Genomic DNA, 12770 nt, shown 5'->3' on the forward strand with positions numbered 1-12770 from the left:
AAAAAAAAAAAAAAAAAAAGATCGAATGTCCAAAACTGCTAATCCTGAGGAGGATGTCTTGAGTATCCAGGTCCTTGACACAGGGCTGGCCAATGCCTCTTGTCTAGCAGGGTACAGCCTCTGACCTTAGCCCTCCAGTCCCTGAGAGCAGCCCCCTGCTGAAACTCCAGATGGCTCCAGACTGATAAGGCCTCTGCTTTCCAAGCCCTGCCTGGTACATTAGGTTTGCCATGTAATCTGGAACAATACTTGAAATTTTGTTTTTCAGGTTTTTTTAAGCTTTTTTTAAAAAAATCTTTTATTGAGATCACCTGTTATGTTTGTTTGCAAACTGCTAACTTTTTGCTTCTCAGGAATACGATTTTCAACTGTTGTCTTGCTCTTGATATAGACTGAGAGGCAGCACTCTGTGTTTGTGGGAGAAGGTTCTCTCCTTTTTTTTATTCTAATAAATGAGCTGTGTTTGTTTCTCTTCTTGTGTTGTGTTCATATGTGAGGTACCACATGCTCCATGTTAATGCAGACTAATTCTTCATTACACTAATTTTTCACTACTCATAATGTTTTCTATATGCCTGCTAGTCAATCCGGTGGCTCCACAAACAGATAATGTTAAGAGGTGAGCAAACAGGACTTGTTTGGGCTCCAGACCTTAACATCTTTGATCATGGCACAGGGCAGTATCTTTATTTTGTCAGACCTGGGCAGTGTGAATGCGTTATCTGAACCTCAAGCTCTGATACTTGGTATTCAATCTCTGCCCCTACACTCAGGATTTAGCATCTGGGTTTAATAGGACCCGAACTCAGGTCTGTAGGATCCTATTCCAGAGGGATGTACCTGAGGCATCAAGCTCCTTGGGAATCACCTAATCCTCAATTCTTTAAGGAAGCATGATGTCTAAGAGTTACTTCAGAGGGACTGAAGGGACTCCACAGAATTTCTGATGAGCTCATGGTGGAGAGAACAATGCCTACATGCCTAGCATAAGGGAGCTTTTGGCCTTGCTGATCATTCTTGGGTATGATTGAACTGCTTATAGAGGCAGGCTTGTCGATATCTTTATGGTGATCTAAACTTCATTTCTGTAGACTCTTTCACACCATCTATATTAGTTACTTTTCTTTTTGCTATGTGAAAAAAGGAAGGGCTTATTTTGGTTCCCAACTTGAAAGTCATTGTAGTGGGAAAGGCATGTTGGCGGGAGTGTGAAGTAGCTTGCCAAATTGAATCTGCATCCAGAGAGAGAGAGAAAAATGAATGCTGGTGCTCAGCTTTCTCTTTGCATTTTGTTCATGTTGAGGACCCCGCCCATGGGATGGTGCAGCCTATACTCAGGGTTGGTCTTTTCTCCTCATCTAAACCTCTGTGGAAACAACCTTACAGACACACCCAGAGTTGTGTTTCCTAGGTGACCTCAAACTCAGTCGAGTTGATAATAAAAGTTGAACCACTCCACCCAAAAAACCAACAATCTGGAGTTGTCAGCAGCCCTATTGTGCCCTATATAATCTGCAGACTTCCTCACAGGATTGCACAGACTGTTTTTTCAGTAGCTCTTGAGCCTAGCCTTGGAACACACCCAGAGTAGGGCCTCCAGATGCCCACTGGCCTTTGCTTCCTGGTACAGTAAGGGACACTCTGTCTTCCTCGTAACCCTGTCTGAAGTTGTCCACTGGCCTTTGCTTCCTGGTACAGTAAGGGGCACTCCATCTTCCTTGTAACCCTGTCTGAAGTTGGAATCAGCTTGGCCCATATTCCTGCTGTGCCAGCTGTTTTGCCTTTCCTTTTGCTATCAGAAGAACCCTTCCTGCACTGTAGAGTTCCAAGCTCAAGCCAGAAGAAGGTCTTAGGGGTGACCAGGCTGACCCCAGGAAAATTTCACCGGGCCAGACTTCCACTTACAACTGAGAAAGTTGGTTTAAAACAAGGAGGTCCTGTTCCCAAATATAAAGAGCTGAGTATATCTTCAGGTTTATTCATCTTGATTACCTGATACTGTGGGGTGAGGATGGCCAGACCAAGATTCTATCAGGCTTCCCTACCTCTGAACTGGCTTTTGCCTCAAAGGCACAGCTAAACCACAGATGCAGATAGGAGTCCAGTATGGGTTTCTTCCAGTTGAGGGGAACCTGGTGACAGCCTATCCTGCATTGGTCTGGCAGCCTTAGAATGATGAGCCAGAGTGAGGCTCATAGCTATCAGAGGCTCAACTAACAGACCCAGAAGCCCAGAAGTAGAAAACTGAAACTTAATTAAAAAACAAAACAAAACAAAAAACCCCACAAAAGTCCAGATGGAGGAACCCAGACATTGTCCCTGAGTGTTCTCTGGTTTTGCCTTCTCTCTGCCTCCCCTCAAGTTTTGGTATACACACAGTTAATATTCAGGTACTGTCAGGGCTGTATAAAGAAAGGGGCAAGGTCTCACCAAGAAAGGAGAACAGAGGCCCACAAGTGGGAGAGACCAGCCTTACACACTCACCAGATAGAATTAGCCACATGAAGTAAGTTCTGTAGCAGGGCCACCTCCTGAGCACTAGTACCGCTAAACAGACATCAGTTTAAACATGAATCCTATTTATATGAAATGGACAGGCAAGCACACTCCACGAAACAAAACTTAGTGGTCACCAGGGGCTGAAAGAGGGGGTGAGGACAGACAGCTACTGCCATGAAAGTGCACTTATAGCTGGATTATAGAAATGCGTATACAACTACATGCTTGTTGAAATAATCAAATTGTACACACGAGCAAATTTTATAGCATATAAATTATACCTTAGTAAAGCTGTGGCAAGTTTTATTTGGGATTGGAAATGTAGCTTGGAGGTGGTGAGGTTGCTGTCTCGGTCAAGGTCCAGGACACGGTCTCCAGCGCTGGAAAAAAAAAAAAAATTACTATTTTTTTCCATGTGAATGTGTCATGAGTTCAATATATTATTTGTTTGCTTCTCCTTCCTCTTCCTGTCTCTTGACATACTAGAAATTGAACCCAAGAGTTCTGAGCTACATTCCAAACATCTTTCCACTTTTTAAGACAAATCCCACTTTATAGTCCAGTCATGCCTTGAGCTTGTGATACCCTGCCTCAGACTTCCTGTGCTAGGAATACAGTCGCGTGGCACAGCTGGCTTAACACAAACTAGGCTCCTGTACCTCCGTGTAGGCAGTGTCGGGTGGGAAAACCACGCCCCAGGGAGTGGCTACGTGGATCATCATACCCACCAGTTAGAAGGCCGCAAGCGGGCGGGAGGGTGGTGAGTCCTGGTTACGCCACTGCCGCCGGAAGCTCAAGGGCTTTTTTTGTTTATTTGTTTTTCCGGTCTGATTTGGTCCTTTAGGCTGGAAGTTGTTTCTCTGAAGGGAAGGCCCACAAAATTTTAAGGCCACTTTCTGAAGGCTACCTCAGTTCTGCCCGAGTGAAATCCACCCGAGCCCTAGTGGTGGCTAGTGGCCACAGAGGACAGTCTCTCTTCCGGAACGAAGGCCGCGCAGACAGTTTGTTTCCGGGGGGTTGCTTGAGACTGGTGCCCTGTTGCGCCCCGCCCCTTGTACGGCCACGTCCTACCGGAGCCGCAGGGTTGGGCCGCAACGGGTGAGGGTTGTGGGGCTAGTATTAAGGAGGGTCGGGGCCTTGTGGTGGAGGACGGTGGAGGGACTGCTGGGGCGACGCCGCGCTCGGACAGGCAAGCGTCAACAAGTCGGATGCAGAGTCCGGGGAGGGTCACGCAGACTTTGGACCAGCGGCGGCCAGCTCAAGTCAGCTTTTCCTTTTACTCACACGGGCTGGAAACCTGCGTCGCAGCTCGTGTCAGTACCGGCTTGGTAAATGCAGGGGCTTCCTCTGCACCTCACGGGATGCGGTCTGCCCTGAGAGCCTGTGCTACTGCTGCTTGGTTGGGTCAGCGTTTTGAAGTCTGCTCCTTTTACAGTTGATGACGAACGTGACATGGTGGCAAGTCGTTCAATACGTGGGGGAACTTACTGTTTCGGTTCTGGTGCTCAGAGGTGTTTCACGGTGCTGCTGAACGCGGACAGTGGAATCAGTGACCAGAGAGAGCTAGGTGAACAGCTCACCACCTTTCCACAGGCGCTTACTGAATGTGCATGGAAAGACAGGCCTTGTTTGTTAACAGGTCCCTGCATACAGTAGAATTGTGGTTTCTGTCCTCTCACTTTACGGTGGAGGTATACTGACAACTCAAAACAGTTGTTGAGAGGATTAGCTTTGTCCGGCCTGCGGAAGAGTTGGCTTGAGTCAAGGCAGACGTCCGTGACAAGAAGCTTCTGTGAAAAATTGTTGATAGGAATGTCTCAAAAAGAGTGGTCAAGAAGTGTAGAGACCCTGTGGAGAGTCAGTTGTACTTCTGAGTCAGATTAAAAGAAAAAAAAAGGCACAGTATGTGAGGGGTGCAGACTTAAGTAGGAACCATATAAAAGTGATCTCTAGTTTAGGTTAGGAGGTTTGTATTTTATTTTAAGTGGATTTTGTAAGGCATTTACAGATGTCTCATGCCCTTTTAGAATCCTTTAGTAGCCCTTAGTTACAGTATAACTTGAATGGAAAGAAAAGAAAAAAGCTTTATGTGGTAGCACTTGTCTGTACTACCAGCTCTTGGGTAGCCAAGACAGGAAGACCATAACTAACTTGAGGCCCAAGCTACATAGTAAGATTCTGTCTCAAAATCCAAAAGCAGATTGGAACGATGGCTCAGTGGTTAACCGTTATAAAGAGTCTGATAACCTGAGTTCTCGGGAAGCCCCATGGTGGAAGGAAAATCCCACTTTCTCACTCTCACTCTCTCACCTTCACACATCTGTGCGTATGAACACAGACACACTTTGGAAAATCCTGCCTCCTCCCTACTCCCCAGAAAAGAAAGGAAATGATGTTATTCAGATTTAAAAGTAGCTGGGTTTTGGCATATTTCTTTAAGTAGTATTATTTTCTCAAGTGAGACTATAACTTGAGTTTGGCTTTTACTTTCAAATTTGGACAGCTGTTGAAAGGAGGAATAATTGCACCTGTTTATCAGAGGCATGACCAGATCCTATATCTTGCTGTAGTCAGTCCTAGCAAAAATTTTGTATTCCTTTCTCTGTGTTTTTATTGATGAGGAAATCAGCTAAGAGTGGCTCAAAAAATCTACCTAACAACAACCAAATGGAAGAATAGGAGTTGAGGCAAACATGTTTAACTCAAAACATGTCACTTATGTCCTTGCTGTACCTGAGCCTGGTCTTCGGTTTTTACTTATATAGAGTGCTATTTGCTATTGCTCAATCATGTCGCATCAACCAGACATCTTCAGAAAGTCCTGTTTTATCTTTGGCTATGCTTCATGTCTAATTGATGATAACGTCAGTAATAGGGTAGCTATTGTTTGTGGACCATGTTCATGGACTGCTGGGCAAAGCTCGAATCTAGGTGAACTGCTAAAGTTAGGGTTGGATTCTCAGTGGTCGCTTTGGTCTGCCTTTTAGAAATGGGAGTGCATGTGGTTAAACATGAAACTGTAAGTTGAGTGAAGTGGCACAGGACTCTAATCCTAGCAATCGGAAAGTGGAATCAGGAGAATGTATGAGTTGGAAATTATCTTGGGCTCTATATTGAGCCTTTGTCTTAGAAAAACAAAACAAAACAAAAACCCAAACCCAAAACAAATTAAGCTTGCTGAGATAGCTCAGTCAGTAAAGTGCTTGCTCTAGAACATGAGAAACTTGATTCTGAACCTTTTCTGAAGCCCATGTAAGAAAGCTAGGCATGATAGTATACACTGTAACTCCAGCATTGGGGAGGAGGTGGAAACAGGCAGATCCTTGGAGCTTCCTGGCTAGCCAGCATATTCTTATTGATGAATTCCAGGTCAGTGAAAGATTCTGTCTCAAAAAAACAAGATGAATGACACCTAAAGATGTGTGTATACATAAGCATAAAAAGAACCAAATTGACCAAACAAATGAAAAACAAAAAGATAACTATATAAAAATGACCTCTTTATTTGAAACAGTCACAAGTGTAGTGTGTATTGCTAAAAACAGCTTTTTTTTGTGCCTCCTGCTACCCCCACCCCAGCTGTCTCATCTTCCTTGATGCCTGGAGATTTGCCCTTGTCAGCAGTCTGGGGTAATGAGACCCTGTATGCTTACCAAAATTCAAAGAAGACTGAGGTTAGACAGTAAATGCCAGTTTATTGCCCTTCAGGCAGGATTGCTGTCAGAAGCCCAACTCCTGGTACAGACTAGAAATTCTGTCTGTAGATCCACTTCATGAGGAGCTAGCTGATTGTGAGCAGGAGCTATCTGAGTGACTTAACCAGACTCAGTTGTGATTGGTGTTCTGGATGGCTGTACCATTCCATCCATCTCTGAAAGAAAGGACTGCTTAGTAGTCAGGTGTCTTGATCAACAAGGAAATTAAGAGGGGAATATGTCTAGCTTGTGACAACCTGATGAACTTGTCGCCAAATTTACATCATCTATGGAACTTGAATTTTCTTGGCTAATGTTTGTCTATGGACAGTCTAAGTTATGGACATTGTCACTACTTCTGAGGTATAGTATCTCTGGGACTCCTTGGCTGCCTTCCTTTTATATTTGTCCTATACTAGACCTATACTAGGCATTGGCTAAGTGAGTTCAGGCATAGGCTGAACTCACTTTATTATTGGTGGTTCCCTCAGTCACAGGTAATCATCAGTCACAGATGGAGTCAGAGGATAGTTGTCTGCAGTAATAGGTATCAGTATGCTAGCTCTACTTTTGAGTCAGCGTCACGCCTTGTTAATGAGCACCATCCTCTCAGGCCTCTTACCTGTAATTTCTCAGTGTGATTTTTTTTTTTTTTTTTTAAGACAGGGTCTCAGCTTTGTAGCCCTGGCTGGCCTGGAACTCACTATGGAGACCAGGCTGGCTTCAGACTCTGAGATCCACCTGCCTCTGCCTTCTGAGTGCTGGGATAAAAACCGTGTGCTACCACACTAGGCTTCAGTATTTGTAAGCTCAGGATGTAGGTTATTTTGTTATGAAACATGTTAAGCATAGAGCAGAAGTAATAATATGGAACTTACTCTGAAAAACATAGATACCAACATGCCTACATTATGTCTGGAAACTTATACTTAAATCTTACCTTTTGATAAGGAAATAAGTTAGTAATACCATCAACACACTTCAGAGTTCATGACTAATTGCCAGATGCATGATGAAGTTATATTTTTTAAACTTAATCTACCATAGCGATTACTATCCGCTAATAGGAAAAAGTGGATGGCCACTTCTTATGAGATGCTTTCTCTGCCCACTTGCTAAGTTAGATGCCTTTCTGTGTGTCCTCAGATCTCCCTTTAGGATCTCCCCATCTAGCACACTGTTACCTCATCCTTTGCCAATTGCTTCATTAATTTTCACTCCTCTCGATATGAGTTGCATGGCTTACCGGGATAGAATTTACCTAGTAGGAGCTTTAGTTTTGGCATGGTCCTTCCAGGTATTTTATGGGTACATAGGCCTGTCTGGTTCATAGGCTTTTGGCCACAAATGGCTATTTAAGTTCAGATCAAACTTAAATGAAATTTAAAGTTCAGTTCCTCAGTTGCCACATGGCAGCTGCAACAGATTACAAGCTCTTTAAACAACAACAACAAAAAAAACCTTGGAGAATCATTTGTGGTAGAACTTCCTGTAACTGCCACTAGGAGAGCCCTTAGGAACGGGCTAAGGTGTGGCTGGTTTGATATTTTACCCTCAAAACGTAGGATGTTGTAGGTACTCAAGGATTGTTTTTGGTGTGGAAACCTGTATTTGTTTTCTATAGAAGTTGGGAGCCTTGTAACTGTTACTTGAAATCTAACAAATTAAGTTTCATAATGCATTTTTCTTTTTCCTTCTATCAGGAATCATGGTATTACTTGGTTTGACTTCAAGGCATTTGTGAGCCATTAAACCTTACCCTGAATATGGAAAACAAACTAAGCTCCTTCCTAGAAGCTCTGAGCTGTTGCTGATGGCAAAACCCAAATGTAATCCAGAGTTAGTTGTAGCTCCTCAGAGTCTTCTCAGTCCGAGCTGCCCTGACAATGGATGGTGCATCAGCCAAGCAGGGTGGCCTCTGGGAAAACGAGTCCAGAAGTGATACTTCGTCTTGTCCTGAAGCCTCACTGGAGACGCTGGACTCACTGGCATTACCGCCTGACCAAGAAGATAGAGCTCAGTGTAAGTCATCAGGCCATCCTGTGCACTAGCTTTTCACTCTGAAGAAGATGGGGTCAGAGTCTTACAGATATTTTCATTTGGTGCTAATTTTAGATCAAGCACAGTCTGTGGTCAATAGAAGAGAAGGCTTCTGTAGATCTCCACTGGTGAATCATTGTTAGTGCTTGAATTTTGCCTTTTTGGTTGTTTGGTTGCCTCAGTTTTAGTAACTGGAACTGATTAGTGGTCTAGGATCCCTGAATCATGTTCTCTGTTGTCTGTGCATCAGCAATAACTCAGATGATCCTATATCCCAAGCAGTCACGAACTAGTGAGCAATATTAACTTTAAAAGGATAAATTATTATGTACTGGTTCTCTAGCAGAAATTGCATTGTGGATCTTATGATAGTCAGGCAGTTAACATGCAGTGAGTGAGGCAGGTACTGGAATTCATGCCAGAGACAGTGGATTTTTGCACGGAACATCTTAGATCTGCCACTTGGGAGAACTTAGATCTCCCACTGTCATGGGTAGTTGAAGGAGTTAAAGGAAGTACTGTGTATAACCACTTATATCTACCACTCAGTGAGACATAGAACCTATGCATTGGGTAGTTGTGAGGTTTAAAAGAAGTGATCGATATATATATATATATATATATATATATATATATATATATATATATAACGTGCCAAAAGAGCTGGAATGTAACGAGTAGTAGGACGCTTGCCTGGCATGTGTGAAGCCCTGAGGTAAGTCTACTGCCTAGAGAGCATCTAGTAAGTGGATGGAGCCATTTTTGTCTTCTCTTCCCCATGATGTTTATATTTAAGCTTGTGTTTGGAAACAAAGTCTTGGTACCTACTGGGTCCTATTGCTTTTAGATTTTGTTTAAGTGTGATGCTCAGAACTCATTCTGTAGCATGCACGTCAGAAAGTGGTGCTAACCACTGTAGCTTGTATCTGAAATGCAGAATCCCTGCACCCAATAAAGGGTAACGGTGTGGGACCACAATCCTGCACCTTTTAGTAAATGGTGCCCTTTCGTGAAGCTGACAGTGAGGGACTATCTGTGTCCTACCACAATATCACAATATCAAGTAGATGCTTTCTACTTGCATCTTTCTTTTTTTTTTTTTCAAGGAGGAACATCAGTAACAGGACTTTATATTTGTAAATAACAATCCTGTTTTTACTTGGCTTGAACAGCAACAGAAGGAATTTCCTGCATTCTCTGGGTGTGTCTGGGTACCCAGTGATGTTGGTGCCTGTGAGATCTTAGGTCACTGAGCCTAGGAATGCCTCGGATGGACCCCCCTCCCTCCCTCATTATTGATAACTGGTTTACCCACCAGAGGAAGGCAGAAGAAAGTCTTACATTTGACTTAATTTTACAACATTTTTCTTTATCTTCTGAGAAAGAACTGTGTTTTAGTTTTTTATACAATAATGGCAGTGGGTGAGGTTGGGTTTGGGCCATAAATGGAGTCCTTGTGGGTAAACTTGGGTTTTACATTTTTTAATGTTTTTGAGATAAGGTCTCTTGGAGGCCAGGCTTTCTTCAAACCTGCTGTATAGTTAAGGATGATTATAAACTCTTGATCTTCCTGCTTGTACCACCCAAATGCTGAGACTTAGGCATGAATAGCCACACCTCACTTGTGAAATTGGGTTTTTATAATACCTAACCCTTGCTCATCAAGCCAAAACAAAGTTTGGTTTCTGTTCACTTTAGCATCAGAATCAGCATTTAGAATCAGTCTGATTAGATCATCTATCTCTTTGGAGAAGAACATATTCTGAATTTACCTTGAAACCAGTCCTTGAAAATGTGAGCTTGGACTCTGATTAACCCTGTTGTCACCTGCACATGTTAGAAAAAGTCCTGTGTTTTAAGCATCTGCTCCTCCCTCCCCCCAAGACTTTAAAGAAATAGACTTTCAACATTTTTTGTTTTTATTTTTCTTAAGTTGGAAGGAAACATGATTTAAATATCACAGCCATAGTGTGGAGGGTGAGGCCAACGTACAGGTGAGGACTTGAGGCTTTGCCCAAGACAGCTGTGGTCAGAAGACAGACATAAAATGTAGAAATGCTATGCTCACGGGATGTATATATACGGTATGTCTAAATGACCTAAAAATTTCAAAACCCTGTGTCTAACATACTTTCTCTCTTTCCAGATGCCAGTGTTGAGGTAAACAGAGCTTTTAGGGAAGAAGGAAGCCCAGATAGATCCAGCCAGGAGGCCCTCTGTCAGAATGGGCAGTTCTCAGACCTTCCGTTGTCTCTTGATCCCACAACAAGTCCAGTGGGACCTGATGCCTCTGCAGGTGTGGATGTTTTCCATGACAACCTAAGGAAGTCTCAGGGAACTAGTGCTGAGGGCAGTGTTAGAAAAGAAGCTTTGCAGTCTCTCAGACTCAGTCTTCCCATGCAAGAAACGCAACTGTGTAAGCATCCATTCCCTCTGGGCTATTTCCACCCCTTGCTATGAACATTTACTTGGAATCACTGTCTGACTGCTCCTGTGTGAGCAGTCCTGACTTACCTCCTACTTACCTTGCCTTTTCTTCTCTTTCTACTGAATGGGGGAGGCAGAGGGCTGCATCTTAACGATGTGGCTTCCCTTTTAAGAGTGCAAGTACATCTGGATGTTGGAACTTCCTGCCTTCTATTACTAACGATGGTATCAGATTCCCTGTCAAAGACACCTCACATGTCATTCTTCATGGGTGGCCAGCAAACAGGCAGGGATTTTGTTTTAAGATGGTAAGCCAGATTCTCACAAGATCCATTGCATGTTTATCTACATATCCAGATTTTTTATCATTGACTTTAAAAGTGAAATTTATATGTCTGTAATTAGCTATGTGAAAGACTTGAAGCAGGAGAATTGAAAATTGAGGTCGGCCTGAGCCACTTAGCATGGCCCCCCATAATCAAACAAAACAAAAAGAATCTTAGGGGCTAGAGAGATAGCTTAGCAATTAAGAACATTTACTGCTCTTGTAGAGGACCTAGGTTTGATTCCCAGCACCTACATAGGGCAGCTCAGTAAGTCCAGCTGCAGAGGATCTGATGCCCTCTCCTCATATCTCTGGGTGTCTGCACTCACAATCTCTCTCATCTCACATACGATATGATTAAAAAAAGAACAACTTTTTGTTGTTGTTTTGTTTCTTGAGATGGTAGTTTCTCTGTGTAACAGCCCTGGCTGTCCTGAAACTCACCCTGTAGACCAGGCTGGCCTTGAACCCACAGAGATACCTGCTTCTGCCTCCCGAGTGCTAGGATTAAAGGTGTGCACCACCACTGCCGGGCTAAAAATAAAACTTTTTAAAAGGAAATTTTAAAATGGGATTCTGTTGTTCAAATAATGTTACATGATTTGAACACTTGGTTTTATCTTGTGGAATTGGTTCCCCACTACTCAGGTCAGCTTAGAATGTGTTGTCAATTCCCTGTTTCCTGATGCTTTTTTTTTTTTTTCTTCTTCTTCTTTTAATTTTTTTGTTTGTTTACTTTTTCAAGACAGGGTTTGTTCTGTGTAGCCCTGGCTGTCCTGGTACTCCCACTATAGACCAGGCTGGCCTCTGGGTCCCAAATGGTGGGTTTTAAAGGTGTGTACCATCACTGCCCAGCTTTCTTTATGCATTCTGATCCTTGGCCATAGTAGGCAGTGTTACAGCTAGAATCTTGGGACGTGTGTCCTTGGGCCATTGAGCTTGTTTCTTTGTGGATCAAGAGGGTCTTTAGTGTTGTCTCGCATAGTCATAGTACCAGTGACTGACGAGGACACTTTCCCCTCATATCTATTCAGTGTATAGATAATCTTTCACTTTTTGGTTTTAGTTTTATGTTAGTTTTGTTTGTTTTTGCCTTTTGTATGTGTGTTGTTTTGGAGGGTAGGGTGGGTTATTGGTTTTTGTTGTTATTGGCTTTGTTTTTTGTTTTGTTTTTGAGAATCGCTTTGTATCCTAGGCTGTTCTTGAATTTTCCTGTATAGGCAAGACAAAACCTAGAGTTTGTGATTCTCCAGCCTCGGTCTTTTAACTGTTGGGATTATAGGCTTTCACCCACTTTTTCTTTTTGTTGTTGTTTTGTTTTGAGGTAGGGTTTCACTATGTAATCCTAGCTGACCTAGAAATAGCTATGAAGACCAGAGTAGCCTCAAACTCACAGAGATCTGCCTGCCTTCGGCTTCTGAGTACCAAAACTGACCAACATTTGTTAGTTTTCGAGATGAGGTTTGTGTTCCCAAGCTAGCCTCTGCTTCCTAAACTCAGATGACCCTTCAGCCTTACAAGTAGTTGAGACCACAGACATATGTCACCATACCCAGTGCTTCATTGTTTTTAATACATGGCAATGATGTAATGATTCATTATTTTATTTCAGTTGCCAGAGGACTTGAGCATCTTTTTATCTGTTGGACATTTGTACATCTTTCTTAAAATTGTCATTGCTGTGTTGGAATTATTTGCCCTTTTCTTCACTGGTATTATTTTGTCAGTGTTTGTGTGTGTGTGTGTGTGTGTGTGTGTGTGTGTGTGTGTGTGTGTGTGTGTGT

General features: G+C 42.9%; 1 protein-coding gene and 1 long non-coding RNA gene across 7 annotated transcripts in view; one reads left to right on the forward strand and one right to left on the reverse strand.

Moving 5' to 3' along the window:
• Positions 1-2785: 2785 nt before the first annotated feature.
• LOC129675791 (uncharacterized) lies at positions 2786-3437 on the reverse strand. The gene is made up of 2 exons (XR_008719987.1): positions 3228-3437; positions 2786-2879 (listed from the first exon to the last, which is right to left on the reverse strand). It is a non-coding gene; the product is annotated as an uncharacterized LOC129675791 (long non-coding RNA).
• Golga3 (golgin A3) overlaps positions 3437-12770 on the forward strand; it is a 43362-nt gene continuing 34028 nt past the window's right edge. The window contains exons 1-4 of one of the 6 annotated variants that reach the window (XM_055605852.1): positions 3610-3812; positions 3935-4066; positions 7898-8216; positions 10381-10650. In XM_055605852.1, coding sequence (XP_055461827.1) covers positions 8081-8216; positions 10381-10650 — 406 coding nt within the window. In that variant the 5' untranslated portion in view covers positions 3610-3812; positions 3935-4066; positions 7898-8080. The other 5 variants (XM_055605855.1, XM_055605856.1, XM_055605857.1 and 2 more) reach the window with 5 other exon arrangements.

This window comes from Psammomys obesus, unplaced genomic scaffold (assembly GCF_907164565.1).
Source record: "Psammomys obesus unplaced genomic scaffold, mPsaObe1.curated_primary_1811, whole genome shotgun sequence".
NCBI classification, from domain to species: domain Eukaryota; kingdom Metazoa; phylum Chordata; class Mammalia; order Rodentia; family Muridae; genus Psammomys; species Psammomys obesus.